Source organism: Orbicella faveolata, unplaced genomic scaffold (genome assembly GCF_042242905.1).
Source record: "Orbicella faveolata isolate gen_17 unplaced genomic scaffold, um_ofav_v1 contig_2, whole genome shotgun sequence".
Classification (NCBI taxonomy): domain Eukaryota; kingdom Metazoa; phylum Cnidaria; class Anthozoa; order Scleractinia; family Merulinidae; genus Orbicella; species Orbicella faveolata.
In genome coordinates, this window is record NW_028301547.1 from 28,306,002 (window position 1) to 28,318,228 (window position 12,227).

The 12,227-nt window shown below is 41.0% G+C and overlaps 2 protein-coding genes across 3 annotated transcripts in view; one reads left to right on the top strand and one right to left on the bottom strand.

Moving 5' to 3' along the window:
* The window catches only part of LOC110053973 (uncharacterized), a 42,218-nt gene that overhangs the window by 15,815 nt on the left and 14,176 nt on the right, over positions 1-12,227 (top strand). For both annotated transcript variants that reach the window (XM_089290630.1, XM_089290631.1), the window contains exons 5-10: positions 4,671-4,796; positions 5,602-5,616; positions 6,456-6,523; positions 6,983-7,234; positions 7,561-7,702; positions 9,456-9,784. In XM_089290630.1, the coding sequence (XP_089146756.1) occupies positions 4,671-4,796; positions 5,602-5,616; positions 6,456-6,523; positions 6,983-7,234; positions 7,561-7,702; positions 9,456-9,784 (932 nt within the window). The remainder of the gene's footprint in view (positions 1-4,670; positions 4,797-5,601; positions 5,617-6,455; positions 6,524-6,982; positions 7,235-7,560; positions 7,703-9,455; positions 9,785-12,227) is intronic.
* LOC149112699 (uncharacterized) lies at positions 1,669-3,000 on the bottom strand. The gene has a single exon (XM_089290632.1). It carries the CDS (start codon positions 2,990-2,992, stop codon positions 1,787-1,789), a length of 1,206 nt encoding a protein of 401 aa, XP_089146758.1. The 5' UTR covers positions 2,993-3,000; the 3' UTR covers positions 1,669-1,786.

Genomic DNA, 12,227 nt, shown 5'->3' on the forward strand with positions numbered 1-12,227 from the left:
CAAGGTTGGGTGGGCCAGACTGGAACAATTATGATCCCTTCCCCTTTCTCCATTTCGATTTTCTTTAAACAACGAAGTATCAGGCTAAAAGGAGAGAAAGCATAAAATTGTTCTTGAGACCAAGAGCAAGAGAAAGCATCCACAAATTGTGCCTCAGGGTCTGGCCTCCATGACACATAACGTGAAACTTTTCTGTTAATTCTAGATACGAAAAGATCAATGGATGGCATGCCATAGGTCTCAACAATGCTGTGGAAAATATTTTCACTGAGAGACCATTCTGTGTTATCATTAAATGTTCTAGATTCCCTATCAGCATCAACATTTTCTTTACCTGGTAATGAGATTGCTGTCACCCAGATATTTCTCTGGATGCACCAGGTCCAAATTTCACGTGCAATCTTATTACATTCCAAAGAATGAGTCCCACCCATGGCATTTATGTAACAGACAGCAGTGGTATTATCTATGTAAATGTTAATATGACAATTTGTCATTGAGTGGCAGAATGATTTCAAAGCAAAAAAAGCAGCAAGTATTTCTAACTCATTGATGTGACAGTTAGACTCAGTTACAGTCCATCGACCTCCTGCTTTATCTCCCTTGCACACTGCCCCCCACCCTTCTTTTGAGGCATCAGAATACAGGGAGAGTAATGGATCCCCATGGGATATCCACTTAAACGAGCTCTCAACATTTTCGATCCACCACTTGAGGTCTATGACTGATGTGACTGACAATGTCATTACGGAGTTGTAGTTTCCCCTACTTTCTTTCAGAGCTTTGATTTTGTCCATTTCTAGACTTCTATAGAAAAGCTGTGCATATTCAACACCAGGGAACATAGAAACCATTAAACCTATCATTTCTGAGACATCATGAATTGAAACATGAGTTTTTGTCAATACAGTTAAACATTTCTGTTTCAGCTTTTCAGCTTTCTCTGGTGTTGGTCTCACTGTCATCGTGAGTGAGTTTAAGATAAAGCCCAAAAATGTTAACTCATGGCTGGGTACAAGAATTGATTTTTCTTGATTTAGAAGAAAACCCACTTTGGTGAAAAGGTGGACAGTGTCCTGAACATTATTACTGCAGTCATTAAACGAGGGCCCTTGTATGTATGAATCATCAATGTAGCCCACATTTGTGTGTCCCATTTGCCTTAAGGTGGAGTAGACAGGCTTAAGCAATTTCGTAAACAGTCGGGGAGCAGAAGCAAGACCATTAGGGAGGCAAGTAAACTGAAATAACTCCCCCTGCCAGGAGAACTTCAAATATTTTTGGCATTTCTCATTGATTGGAACCGAATAATATGCATCTTGCAAGTCTACAGATGCCATATAACATCCAGGTGTCATAAGCAAGATTGCTGAAGTTAAGCTTTCCATTTTAAAATGATGGTTGCTAATATATTGATTTAAGTTCTTCAAATTGAGAATGAGCCTATACCCTCCAGTCTTCTTTTTACGAAGAAATATAGTAGAGAGAAATTCTCCATGACAGTGCTGTGATTTCACAATGACCCCCTTTGTCAGAAGTTTGTCTAATTCTGAACTGATAATCTGTGATTCTTCCGAATTAAAAGCGATTTCCTTTGGGGGAAGCATTTGTACAGGAGGGCAGTCAACAAAATCAACATTAAAACCCTTGAGGGTTTTGAGAATCTGCGGATCAGAAGTCAATTCTCTCCATTCAGGAAAATATAATTTCAATCTACCTGCCGTTTGTCCTGGTTCTACAAGACATAATTTTTGACTTACCTCAGGTAAGTCCTCAGAAGCTTTGTTTACTTGCTTTGACCCTTCGACTTGGGAAACTTGTCTGAATTCTTTGTGGCAGAACCGCGACTTGCGGTCTGTCGCCAGCCTAAAAAATGCTTCTGACTTCTTCTTGCTCGAAAAAATTTCCCTCTGCCACCACACGATTGGCTTTTGTATCCAAAGTTAGAGTGGGTCGGGCCTTTGTGACGAGTGACGGTGGAAGTAGTTACTTTCCGGCCAACACGGTTTACTTCGGAGATATCCTTGACTTGCTTCGACAAGTCGTCTCCGACGAGTTCAGCTGTCACTGTTGTAGACGCTGAGCAAAGGTGTTTGTAATCCGTGTGTAGGTCCGGTTTTATGAGCTCTTTCCTTCTATTATTAAGCTCGGTATTTGCATGTGCCAAAAGAGAAAGGCTGTCTATTGCCTCTTGGGCGAGCACTTTCCCGCCATTTATCTCATTAACTCGTTTCAAGATGGCGTCAGTGACGCGAGCAAGAGCTGTCATGCCCTTAACGACAGACGTTTGCACTTTTTGGAATTTCAAGTCTTGCGACCTGATGGTGGAGCTGAGGTTATCCCAAATCAGTTGGTTAACTCGAACTTTCGTCAAACCTTCACAGTTTTCCGGCTGCGGATATTTGTTTATCTTCTCTTGCAGCCGTTCTTCTAACATGCCGTCTCGCACGAGACGCGTCACAATTTTAGCGAGCTCTTCATGGATGGGAGGTCCCGTCTCCTCCGACTTCAGGTCATTTTGAACAGTTTTGAGGAAGTCTCCAACTGATTCGTCGACTTCATGTTGCTTTCCATTGCCATGTTCTTTGGCATCAGACAAAAGGTCATTGACCGAGGCATCAACATCCATCTGCTCGCTCGGTGAAGACGATTTTCCCGCCTTCTGGCTGGATTTGTCTTGTGAGGGGTTTGACAAGTTATTGTCGTTTAAGTCACCCTCGGTGACCTCCTCACACGCATACCTCTCAAGGGTTTGTGTTAGGGCCGTGGTCAATGACTCGGCCATCCGGGAAAAGCCTTGTTCCATAGATTTTTGCAAAGCACTGATCTGAGCGCTTGCCATGTCTTCATCGTGTTGACGGGAGTCAATTATGACCTTTTTCCCGTCTTTATCATTGCCGCGTCTCGAAGACTTGGAAGGTCTCTCTCCTGGTACCGGGTGTATCTCTACATGAATTTCTTTCGATGTTTTAGTAGGCGAATCAGGCGGCATTGTGTGTGGCAAAACCAAGTTTTCGCAGGACAGAAAAGACAATCCGTTCACAACGAAAGCAACAACGCACTGAGTTCACGCAGGCGCAATGCTATCTCATGTGGTCCCTCTGTGGGTGACAAGGTGGCATCACATTTTATCAGCCATTAATGCCACTCGTCTAAAGTTTTAAACTAAAATCTAACCATGAAGCAACTATTACAGAAGACGCTGTCACCTAAGTAGACCCACAAGCCTACAACGCTTCATCACTCTGTAAAACACCTAGTTTGTAGTACTGGAAATTTGAACAAATTTATTTTATAATTTTTCCTTAGTCGTATTTTGGCTTTAATTCCTCGGAAATGACTACTTGAGTATTCTAAGAAGCTAAAATTCCAAGCTATAGTTATGAAGTTCAGCTTCATGACCACGCAAGGCCAAGGCTTGCACTTCGTTTTGACAATTAGCTGTTTGATAGATGTTTGATACTATCGCCACCGGGATTTCGAGAATGTTTACAAGTATGTGTTTTTCTAAGACTTCTAATTCAATAGATCGTCTTCACGTGACGTGGTTTTATCTTCATCAGGCATAAGAGGCGGTATATTTATATCTGTTTACAATTAGCGCGCTTCGTTTGGAAACCAGAGCATTTTGAATTTCAGAGTTATGGAGCTTGCGTGACACAAGGCTACGATCGAGTTTGTTGAAAAATATATGCTTATCTCATGATTTTGAGCCTTTTTAGAAGTTAGAGCATTAGGAAAAGTGCTTATGTAAATGCTTGTTCGTTTAGTACTGATAGTCAGTCGCCTAGAAAGCCAAAGTAAGTTCCAAATGTTTACACTATATTCCGACCGCCATATTGGTGTACCACGGACGTACACCAACATGGCGTTTTTTTACTGGACTCTGTAAATTTCTGGGAAACATTTACGACGAATATCTGAAGTCTGGGGAAACGCACAGGCCTAAAACTTGGAGAAGTGTCTTATTTAGTTAACTTCTATAGCGTACATCACAACTTCTTAGCTTTTTCCATTGGTTGGTTTTCGATTTATTATTTCTGTTATTGCGTGACAGCGAAAACGATCTGTACCCTTCGAAGAACAAACAGCAATTGTGGAAAGTTTTTTCGCAAAATGATAAAATATGTTTTTTAGTTCATTATTTTTGTACATGTTCTCACCTTCCTCTGATATAAATCCATGCCATTCCATATGTTTTGATCGGGATCATTTGCGGTCCAATATGGGGATAATTTCCGGTCCAGGATCATTTGCGGTTCAATCTGGGGATCATTTGCGGTCCGGGATCATTTGCGGTCCTGGGATCATTTGCGGACCCGTACAGTACAGATTTCCTTTATGTCAGAGTCTTCCTCAAACACAAATCCAAAATTCCTCTAGCGTAGTGTGGAAGGAAAACATGTGATGCGTTTTCAAAGTGAAAATGCCGTTGTTAAATCTCTACGGCGTATTGCAATTGTGGACGGGATCTGAGTAGCCAGTGTTTTAGATATAGATTAAACTCGGAAAGGGCAAAAGCCAGGCGCGTTTTTAGATTTGCTCAGCTCCAGAACAAATGAAAACCACAAAAGACTTAAAGGAAGTCTAGTGGAGCATGAAGACTCTATTCTGATCAAGAGAACTTCAAAGGAACCTAGTCTTAAGGAAATTCGTTTTTGTTGTTTTAGATATAGATGAGTGTGCCAACGCAATTCCACCTGATTGTGACGTCAATGCAGTGTGTAACAATACCCAGGGATCTTACGTCTGCACCTGCAAAGAGGGATTTTATAAAGATGGACAAAACTGCACTAGTAACTATAAAATGCATTTTTCTTTAAAAGTTTTCCAGGAAAGAACTTTACCAGCGACGCAACTAACGCCACTTTCCCAGGCAGCAAGACCCGCCCTGTTAATCCCTTTTACTCTCCTTTATCCGAGGGGATCTTCCTAACAAACCATCAGTTTTACGACTTTTCCTTTCCGTAGTGCTACATAGAAATTGGTCATACATCGATCATGTACAGCGATACAACTGCTCTGTTTAAGTGTGACTGAAGTTTTTTTGAATTGGTTTCAGACTCGGTATAGCCCGTAAGATCATTGCAGCGAAGCTATCCTACCACACAAAGTTGTGATCCTGCAGAAAGAGTTTTACTGGGTTTTCCTGGGGTGGTCATGTACGACTGCAGGAGCACATTACTAGGAGCGTGCAACTACCCCATATTCCTGTTACGCCGTTTCCACAGACTGATGTATTTTTTGGTTGAACTTACCGCGAGTTTAGACCCCCCACAGGAACCTCTTTGACCAATCACAGGCAGGGACTTAATTTTTAACTGACTTAACCATTTTCATCGGAAGATTAAAAAGAAAATCCATCATTTTTTTTTCCTTACCGATGCGCGCACATGTAGACCGGAACTGACCTGTTTCGCGGGAAAAGAAGCCTAAAACTAGACCGGTCTGTAAAAACGCCGTGACATAGGCATCCTGACGACGATCAGTAGTTAAATTAGGTCAATTCTGTTGTTCGTTACTTTTACGCCCCATAACCATTTAGAAAACTAGAACATTTTTTACTAAATAGCTTTTTCTTTTTTTCCTACTTGTATGCAGGGTTTGTAGCTGGAGGTACGTTTATAATAAAAAGGAAAATTATTTGTAGGTTGGAATCTGAGTGATTGTAATGCCAAAGTAGCAAATATTAAAATATCAGGAGAGCATTTTCTCCTGACGAGGGGGGGGGGGGGGGGGGGAAGGGGGCTCCCACATAAAAAGGACCGGGTTGCTCGTCGGAAATTTTGACAAGAACCCATAAGAGATACCAAGATGCTGTTTTGTGGGCGTGGCTTAATCTTTTTCACCCCTTAGAGGTAACAATTATAAAAAAACCCACATTAATGAGGTTTTGATATTCTTATGCTTATGCTTATGTCGTGGCCGTCCTCACTAGCGCATAAGCTCTTTTTATGCTTATGCTTAAGCTTATGCTTGCGTCGCTAGTGAGGACCACGCTTAACTGACACTCATAATTTTCAATAGCGATCGATAAAGACGATTGCTTCAAATACCTCAACTCGTAAAGTTGATTTTTTTTGTCTGGGCAATACCCTAAAGAGTACCACAGAAGCTCAAGAGGTTCCAAAAGCGCGTTTTTAACCCTTAAAAGGTACGACGAGCACCCCCGTCCTTTTTATATGGAAGTGTCCCCCGGGAATCGTCTATCCTTTTCATGGTCTATTCAGTAGTCATTTCAAAGCTGAAAGCATCAGTTCTCTAGGAATCAATTCTACTGTTCTTGATTAATTAGAATCCATTGCTGGTGCAGTTGTATCTTTTAGCTGCCATTTTTGCAGTCATTTAAGCTAAATACTCTGACACTTAAATAAGGTTCATTCAGTCATTCATTCATTCATCCTGACACAAAAACGCAACTTTTGTAAACGGAAGTTTCTTGTCTAATATACTAGAGTGTGCTTCACCGATGGGAATGGAAAATGGTAACATTTCAGACTCCGCATTAAAGGCTTCTAGTAAGGTACGTATCAGCGCATTAAATGGCAAAATAACAAAAAAGCCATACCATGCTGTACTCTATCGCACCATGTCACGTGATGCCAAGACCAAGAGTGACATGATATTATGTCATAAAAAATAACATGCCGTACCACGTTATACTGATGCAGCGTTAATGAACTAGGTCTCGTATTAGTTAGCTAAGTGTTTTTTTTTTGTTGTTGTTTTTAATTTGGGAAACTTTTTTATTACTGACAATACAGGACTCTACAACAATGAAATACTCCCATTGGTTGCAGAACATCTAGTCCACAGGTTTACTAAATGTCAAATATTATTTTTTTTAATTATAAGTATAAATTGAAGATAAAAAAAATATTGAGGACTTCATCAAATGTTGTACTTACCGCTACAGGGCAAAAATGACTTAGGAGCAATAAATCGACTTGTGAAATGAAATGCACTTTATTATTTTTGGCAGTGGAGCGCTGCTACTGGACCAAGCAAAGGAAGGGTCGACCATCCCACCACCTACGTAGCCGAGAAGAGTAACAAAGAGCAGTGGATCCAAGTGGATTTTGGGAAGGTCGCCAAAGTAACCAAAATTGGAACGCAGGGTTGCTATAATCAGCATCATTGCAATGAAGAGTGGGTGTCTAAGTACACTGTCTCTTACAGTTTTAATGGTGAATACTTTGAGAATCAACTTCAAAACTCAAGCGACGTTCCTAGGGTAAGTTGAAAATTTCAGTCTATTGTAGACAGGCTCTCCATCATCCTGAGCTGGATATGAGTAGAACGTCATCCAGGGGAAGCTCAGTACTTTAATATAGATACATGTATTGGTATAAGAACAACAAACCCTTCACTTTGACCATTCGCTATTCTTCTCCATTCTTGTCCCAGCGGTGGACTATTTGGTGGAGTCGGGGATTGTAATACCGCGGGTTCCCTAATGATGTAGAACTGAGTTTTAGCGTTCTCTTTTGGTTTACGTTTGTTTGATAACTACATGTATCCTTCAGTTACACGTCAACAAATGAGTGTGTCTAATTTTAGGAATATGAAGCCAACAAAGACAGTGCAAATCTTGTCGTCAATACATTGGATGAACCAATCGTAGCTCGTTACGTTCGCATTCACCCATCCGCCTGGAAAGGACGCATATCGATGAGGTTGGAATTGTATGGCTGCTATTCAGGTAAGATGGCTAAAGGCCTGGGCTGATTTTATATTTGCTCCCTAAAAAAACTTATCCTACCTTCCAAATCGCAACGCCAAAACGTTACAAGGACAGAGAATATATTCACGAGACGATGTCGTGTGACGCGATTTTTGTCGTTTAGGTTGATGTTTTGAAGTTCTCGCGATCCGTGCATTAGCAGAGGTAAACATGACGCTACTAACCTTCATCGCAATAATTCGATTCAGCGCTCACGACGCTAATTTACTTTTGGCAAGGGAGGGCGCTTATTTGGAAGGGCACTTATTAGAGGCGGGACGTTTCTTTCTTTGTGAATTTAACAAATCGAATGTGGTTTAGCGTGGTCTGTACCCTTATCGACAACGAATACGCGTCATCACAGTGATCAAAATGTTGTGGACTTACGAGGCGCAGCCGAGTGAGTAGACTTGCCACAAGTCGACCTTTTGTTAATCTTTGACTTACTTAGCCCCCTGGAGCGAAGCGAGAGGGTAATCTTCGCGCGACGAAGGCAGGAGGGCGAGCGCGAGCGCGAACGATGCAGGTCGCGAGAGGTCGACCTTTCCAACGGCAAAACTGACAATTGAAATATTATTGAAAAGGACTTTTAAAAAGTCTACCGAGTCAGTCCACAACAAAACTTGACCACTGTGATGACGCCTTGTCGATAAGAGTACAGACCACGCTAAACCACATTTCGATTTGTTTTTTACCACAATATCAAAGATAACGAAAGAAATCTTTGTCAAGCTTTGTTGACAATTGAAAACTCGGATTTGAAAGCGCACGCGCTGCACTATGCAAATGAGCTAGTTGTATGCGTCAGACTTTCCTTCCAAAAACTTTTGCAAACTCGCTCAACATGCAGAAACAATAAGAAAAAATGTTTGGGAAAAGAGTGATGACACCTACTCGTTGTCGATAAGAGTACAGACCACGCTAAACCACATTTCGATTTGTTTTTTTACCTCAATATCAACGTCAAAGAAAACATTTTTTCAGAGCGCGAACTGGAAAAGGTATTGCGCGATACATTGACGCGAGCAGCGTGGTATAGACTTTTATCGAAAATGGCAGAGTAGCCAATCAGATCGCGAGATTAGCAGCAATTGTGGTAAAAATGTACATCTATAATGATAAACAATAGATACTTTAACTCGGGAACTGTAATTTTAGGGGCTCTAATAATCATGATGTTCAATATTATGTTAAGGTCAACAGCTAATTTATTGCGGGGTGGGGGGGGGGGGGACGAGGAGCGCCTATTGCAATATTATATAGGAACAGCATTCGATGTATACATGGGGGCGCAAAACAGCGCAATTGAATAAAAACGAACAAATAAAAATTTCACTTCTGAGACTGGAATTTTAGCTAACAACAGATTGGGGTAATAGATTTAGGCCAAATTTGATTTGAGCAATTTTATCTATATCTTACCCCCCCCCCCTCTCCCCCACATCCCACCTCCTTATGCTCTTCGCTAAACTAAGAACTGATTTCAAATTTATATTAATTGACTCATGATGATTTTCCTAATTTACCGCTGACCACCTCAGTTCTTATGAAAACATGGTTAAGTTTGTGACTCGGCAAAGCTTTGGCAAAGTTCGCCTCTGTAACAGGGTGCCCCTTTTTTCGGTTCTTCAAGACACATTTGTGCGTGTTTTCGTAGTTGAATGGCAAAATGGCCAGCTAGAATTTACAAACAGGGAAACCTAATTTCCAAACCACAAATTTTCTATCACAGGTTTTCCGACTTCTAAACCTCCTGCATGTATGGCTAGTCTTGGATTAGAAAATAACGACATCCCCGATTCGGCCATAACGGCTTCAAGCGAAGATGACTATAAAGAAAGCCGGGGTCGGCTTTACCAGCAGGAAAGCTGGATAGCTGACGTAAAGGGTACAGAGCAATGGTTTCAAGTAGATTTTGTAAATCGCACCAAGGTGACTGGTGTGGCCATTCAGGGATGTGCGTACCGGTCTTGGCAATGGTGGGTTACGAAGTTCAAACTTGCTTACAGTTACGATGGAGAGTTTTTCAGTGACTACAGGGAAGACGGCCATAATACAAAGGTATTGCTTTATTATAGTTTAAGAGCAGTCCATTTCAGATGCACATTTGCCCAATCGTCTCTGTGCTGTACGCCGGATTAAAGAATCTTAGTGCTTGCGCTGGCCACAAAATTCCGTCCTCATCGATGATGTCATAGACAAAACAGGAAAACAGATTTGAACGATTTGAAAGACAGACAGGCAGACAGACAAACAGACGCGTCGGGCTTCGTTTTCTTTTTGATTAGAAATTCAGGTTAACTTGCTTGGAGAATATCCAGCTGCTCCTCAATTCACTGTCTTGAAAAATATGATAATTTTGGATGTGCTTATGTTGTGCTTTCTCGTCTTCTTACGTGGCGAAATAACTTCAAGGGAAGCTATGATTTTGGCGTTTAAGGACGGTGCCTACTTTTGTTAGTGCGCACACGTTCTGCGCAAGGCATGGTTTAAGCGCCACGCGCGCGCTGGGTTGACATGACGCAATCAACTTCGCTACCAAGTACACGACTAAATGAATGAGTTGCCAGTAATCGGATACCCGTGTTTGCGCGAAGAACTCTGGGATCGTCAGGGGGCAAACATTGCTAGTCGCTAGAAGGGAATATATGGCGAAAAGTTGTTTCGAGGTACAAGAAAACAATTTTTGAGAGAGATTAACGCTTTTTCGCCGTCGTTTTTATCACGAATGGATTTAGCCAATGCTGATATGTCGAATATGTAAGTTTTTGTTTGAATAACCGTGAAATATGTGACAAAATCTACCGATAAACTCCGTTGCTTGCGTGAGGTTTATTGTGAAATTTACATCGCGTAATGGTCTGAGAATATTACAAAATTAATTAGGTATAAATCAAGAGGAAATAACCCAGTAAAGCCTTTTAAGCTGTGTACAGGCTACTTTTGGCTTATTTGAAAGCTCAGTCATACAAATAATACTGGAAATAAACCCGGTGGCGATCATTGTACTGTCTGGGGTTGATTCAATGACAAATGAGTCCGCGCGACTCATGCTGTGTGGCTACTGTGTCGCTCAAAGTCTTTGTTTTGCTTTTACAAGCACGTATTTCAGTGAGTTCCTTTTCTATAACAGATCAAGGGTGGCTCCTTGAATATATCTCTGAGTATTTGTGCGTGATTATGCTTTCCAAAGTTTGGTTTTGACGGTTGAGTGACACGAAGGATAGTACTGTAGTTCCTTCTGCAATTTTCGATTTCTGTTTTAGAGCTTCTTTTTTGTCTTTATATTTAACTTCTCGGAGGGTCTTTTCTACCATTTGCTCCGGGTAGCCTCTCGAGATCAGGCGTGTATTGAAATTTTTAATATTCTCTTCAATGTATTTCACAATAAACCTCACCCAAGCAAAAGGGAGTTTATCGGTAAATTTTATCACTTATTTCACGTTTTTTCACACAAAAACTTACATTTTCCATGTATCAACATTGCCAAAATCCATTCGCGATAAAACAACGGCGAAAAAGCGTTGATCTCTCCCCAAAACCATGTTTTTGGGGGTCGAAACAACTTTTCGCCATACATTTCCTTCTAGCGACTTGCAATGCTTGCCCCCTGACGATCCCAGAGTTCTTTGCGCAAACACGGGTATCCGATTACTGGAACTCATTCATTGAAAGCAAAATTCTCCTACTGTGACCAAATCAAGTTTAATGAACCTGTACTTCAACCAGGAACACCAGAGCAGTAGCATATCGCTAACCACTAACTGTTAACGTCTTCTAGCTAAAAAACTAGCTGTTATCTGTCGAAAATTATACTGAAATCCAAGTGTAAACATGTAGCTGCAGATGGCGTAGTGCGAGCGCAAAACAAGTGCGAGATACGCAAATGTTTTACTTACTGGGGAGGTGACAGGAAAAAATGTAACAAGCACCGTAAAAAGTTTAAAAAAGGATCAATAACTTTTAAAAACGCGTGGCTACCCCTATATTTTATGTTATGAAATGGAAGTGGCAAGCCTATTCAGCAAGTGATTAGTTTCTGGTTGTGAGCAAAAGATATTTAGACTGTATTTTAGCTAAAACAGAGGAAGGCTGTCAGAGACGCTAAAAGTGCTGTTGCAACGATTTTATTATTAAAAACATACCAAAAATGGTTTTTATGTTACCACTTATAAATCTTTATAAATGTGTTTGCTTTTCTGTATGTAAAGGCGAATTCTAAAGAAAGCTGTGAAGAAATATCCTCTCCTTCTATTTTCAGAAAAATGCTAATGTCAGCATTTTTGTTGAGATTCAAGGCTAATTATCTCGAAAAAATGCGTGGCTACCCTCTTTTTTCTTTGTGGATTCCGATAGCCCTTGCAAAGATCTACTTTTCCCGCAAGGTCCTAACCCGGCGCAAAAACCTTTGCATTTAGTGGGCACCGTCCTTAAGCTTAACAAAGAGTAGGGGATGCTAACTAGGAGTTAAACTTCCTTAACCCGAGATTTACTACCCGGCCAA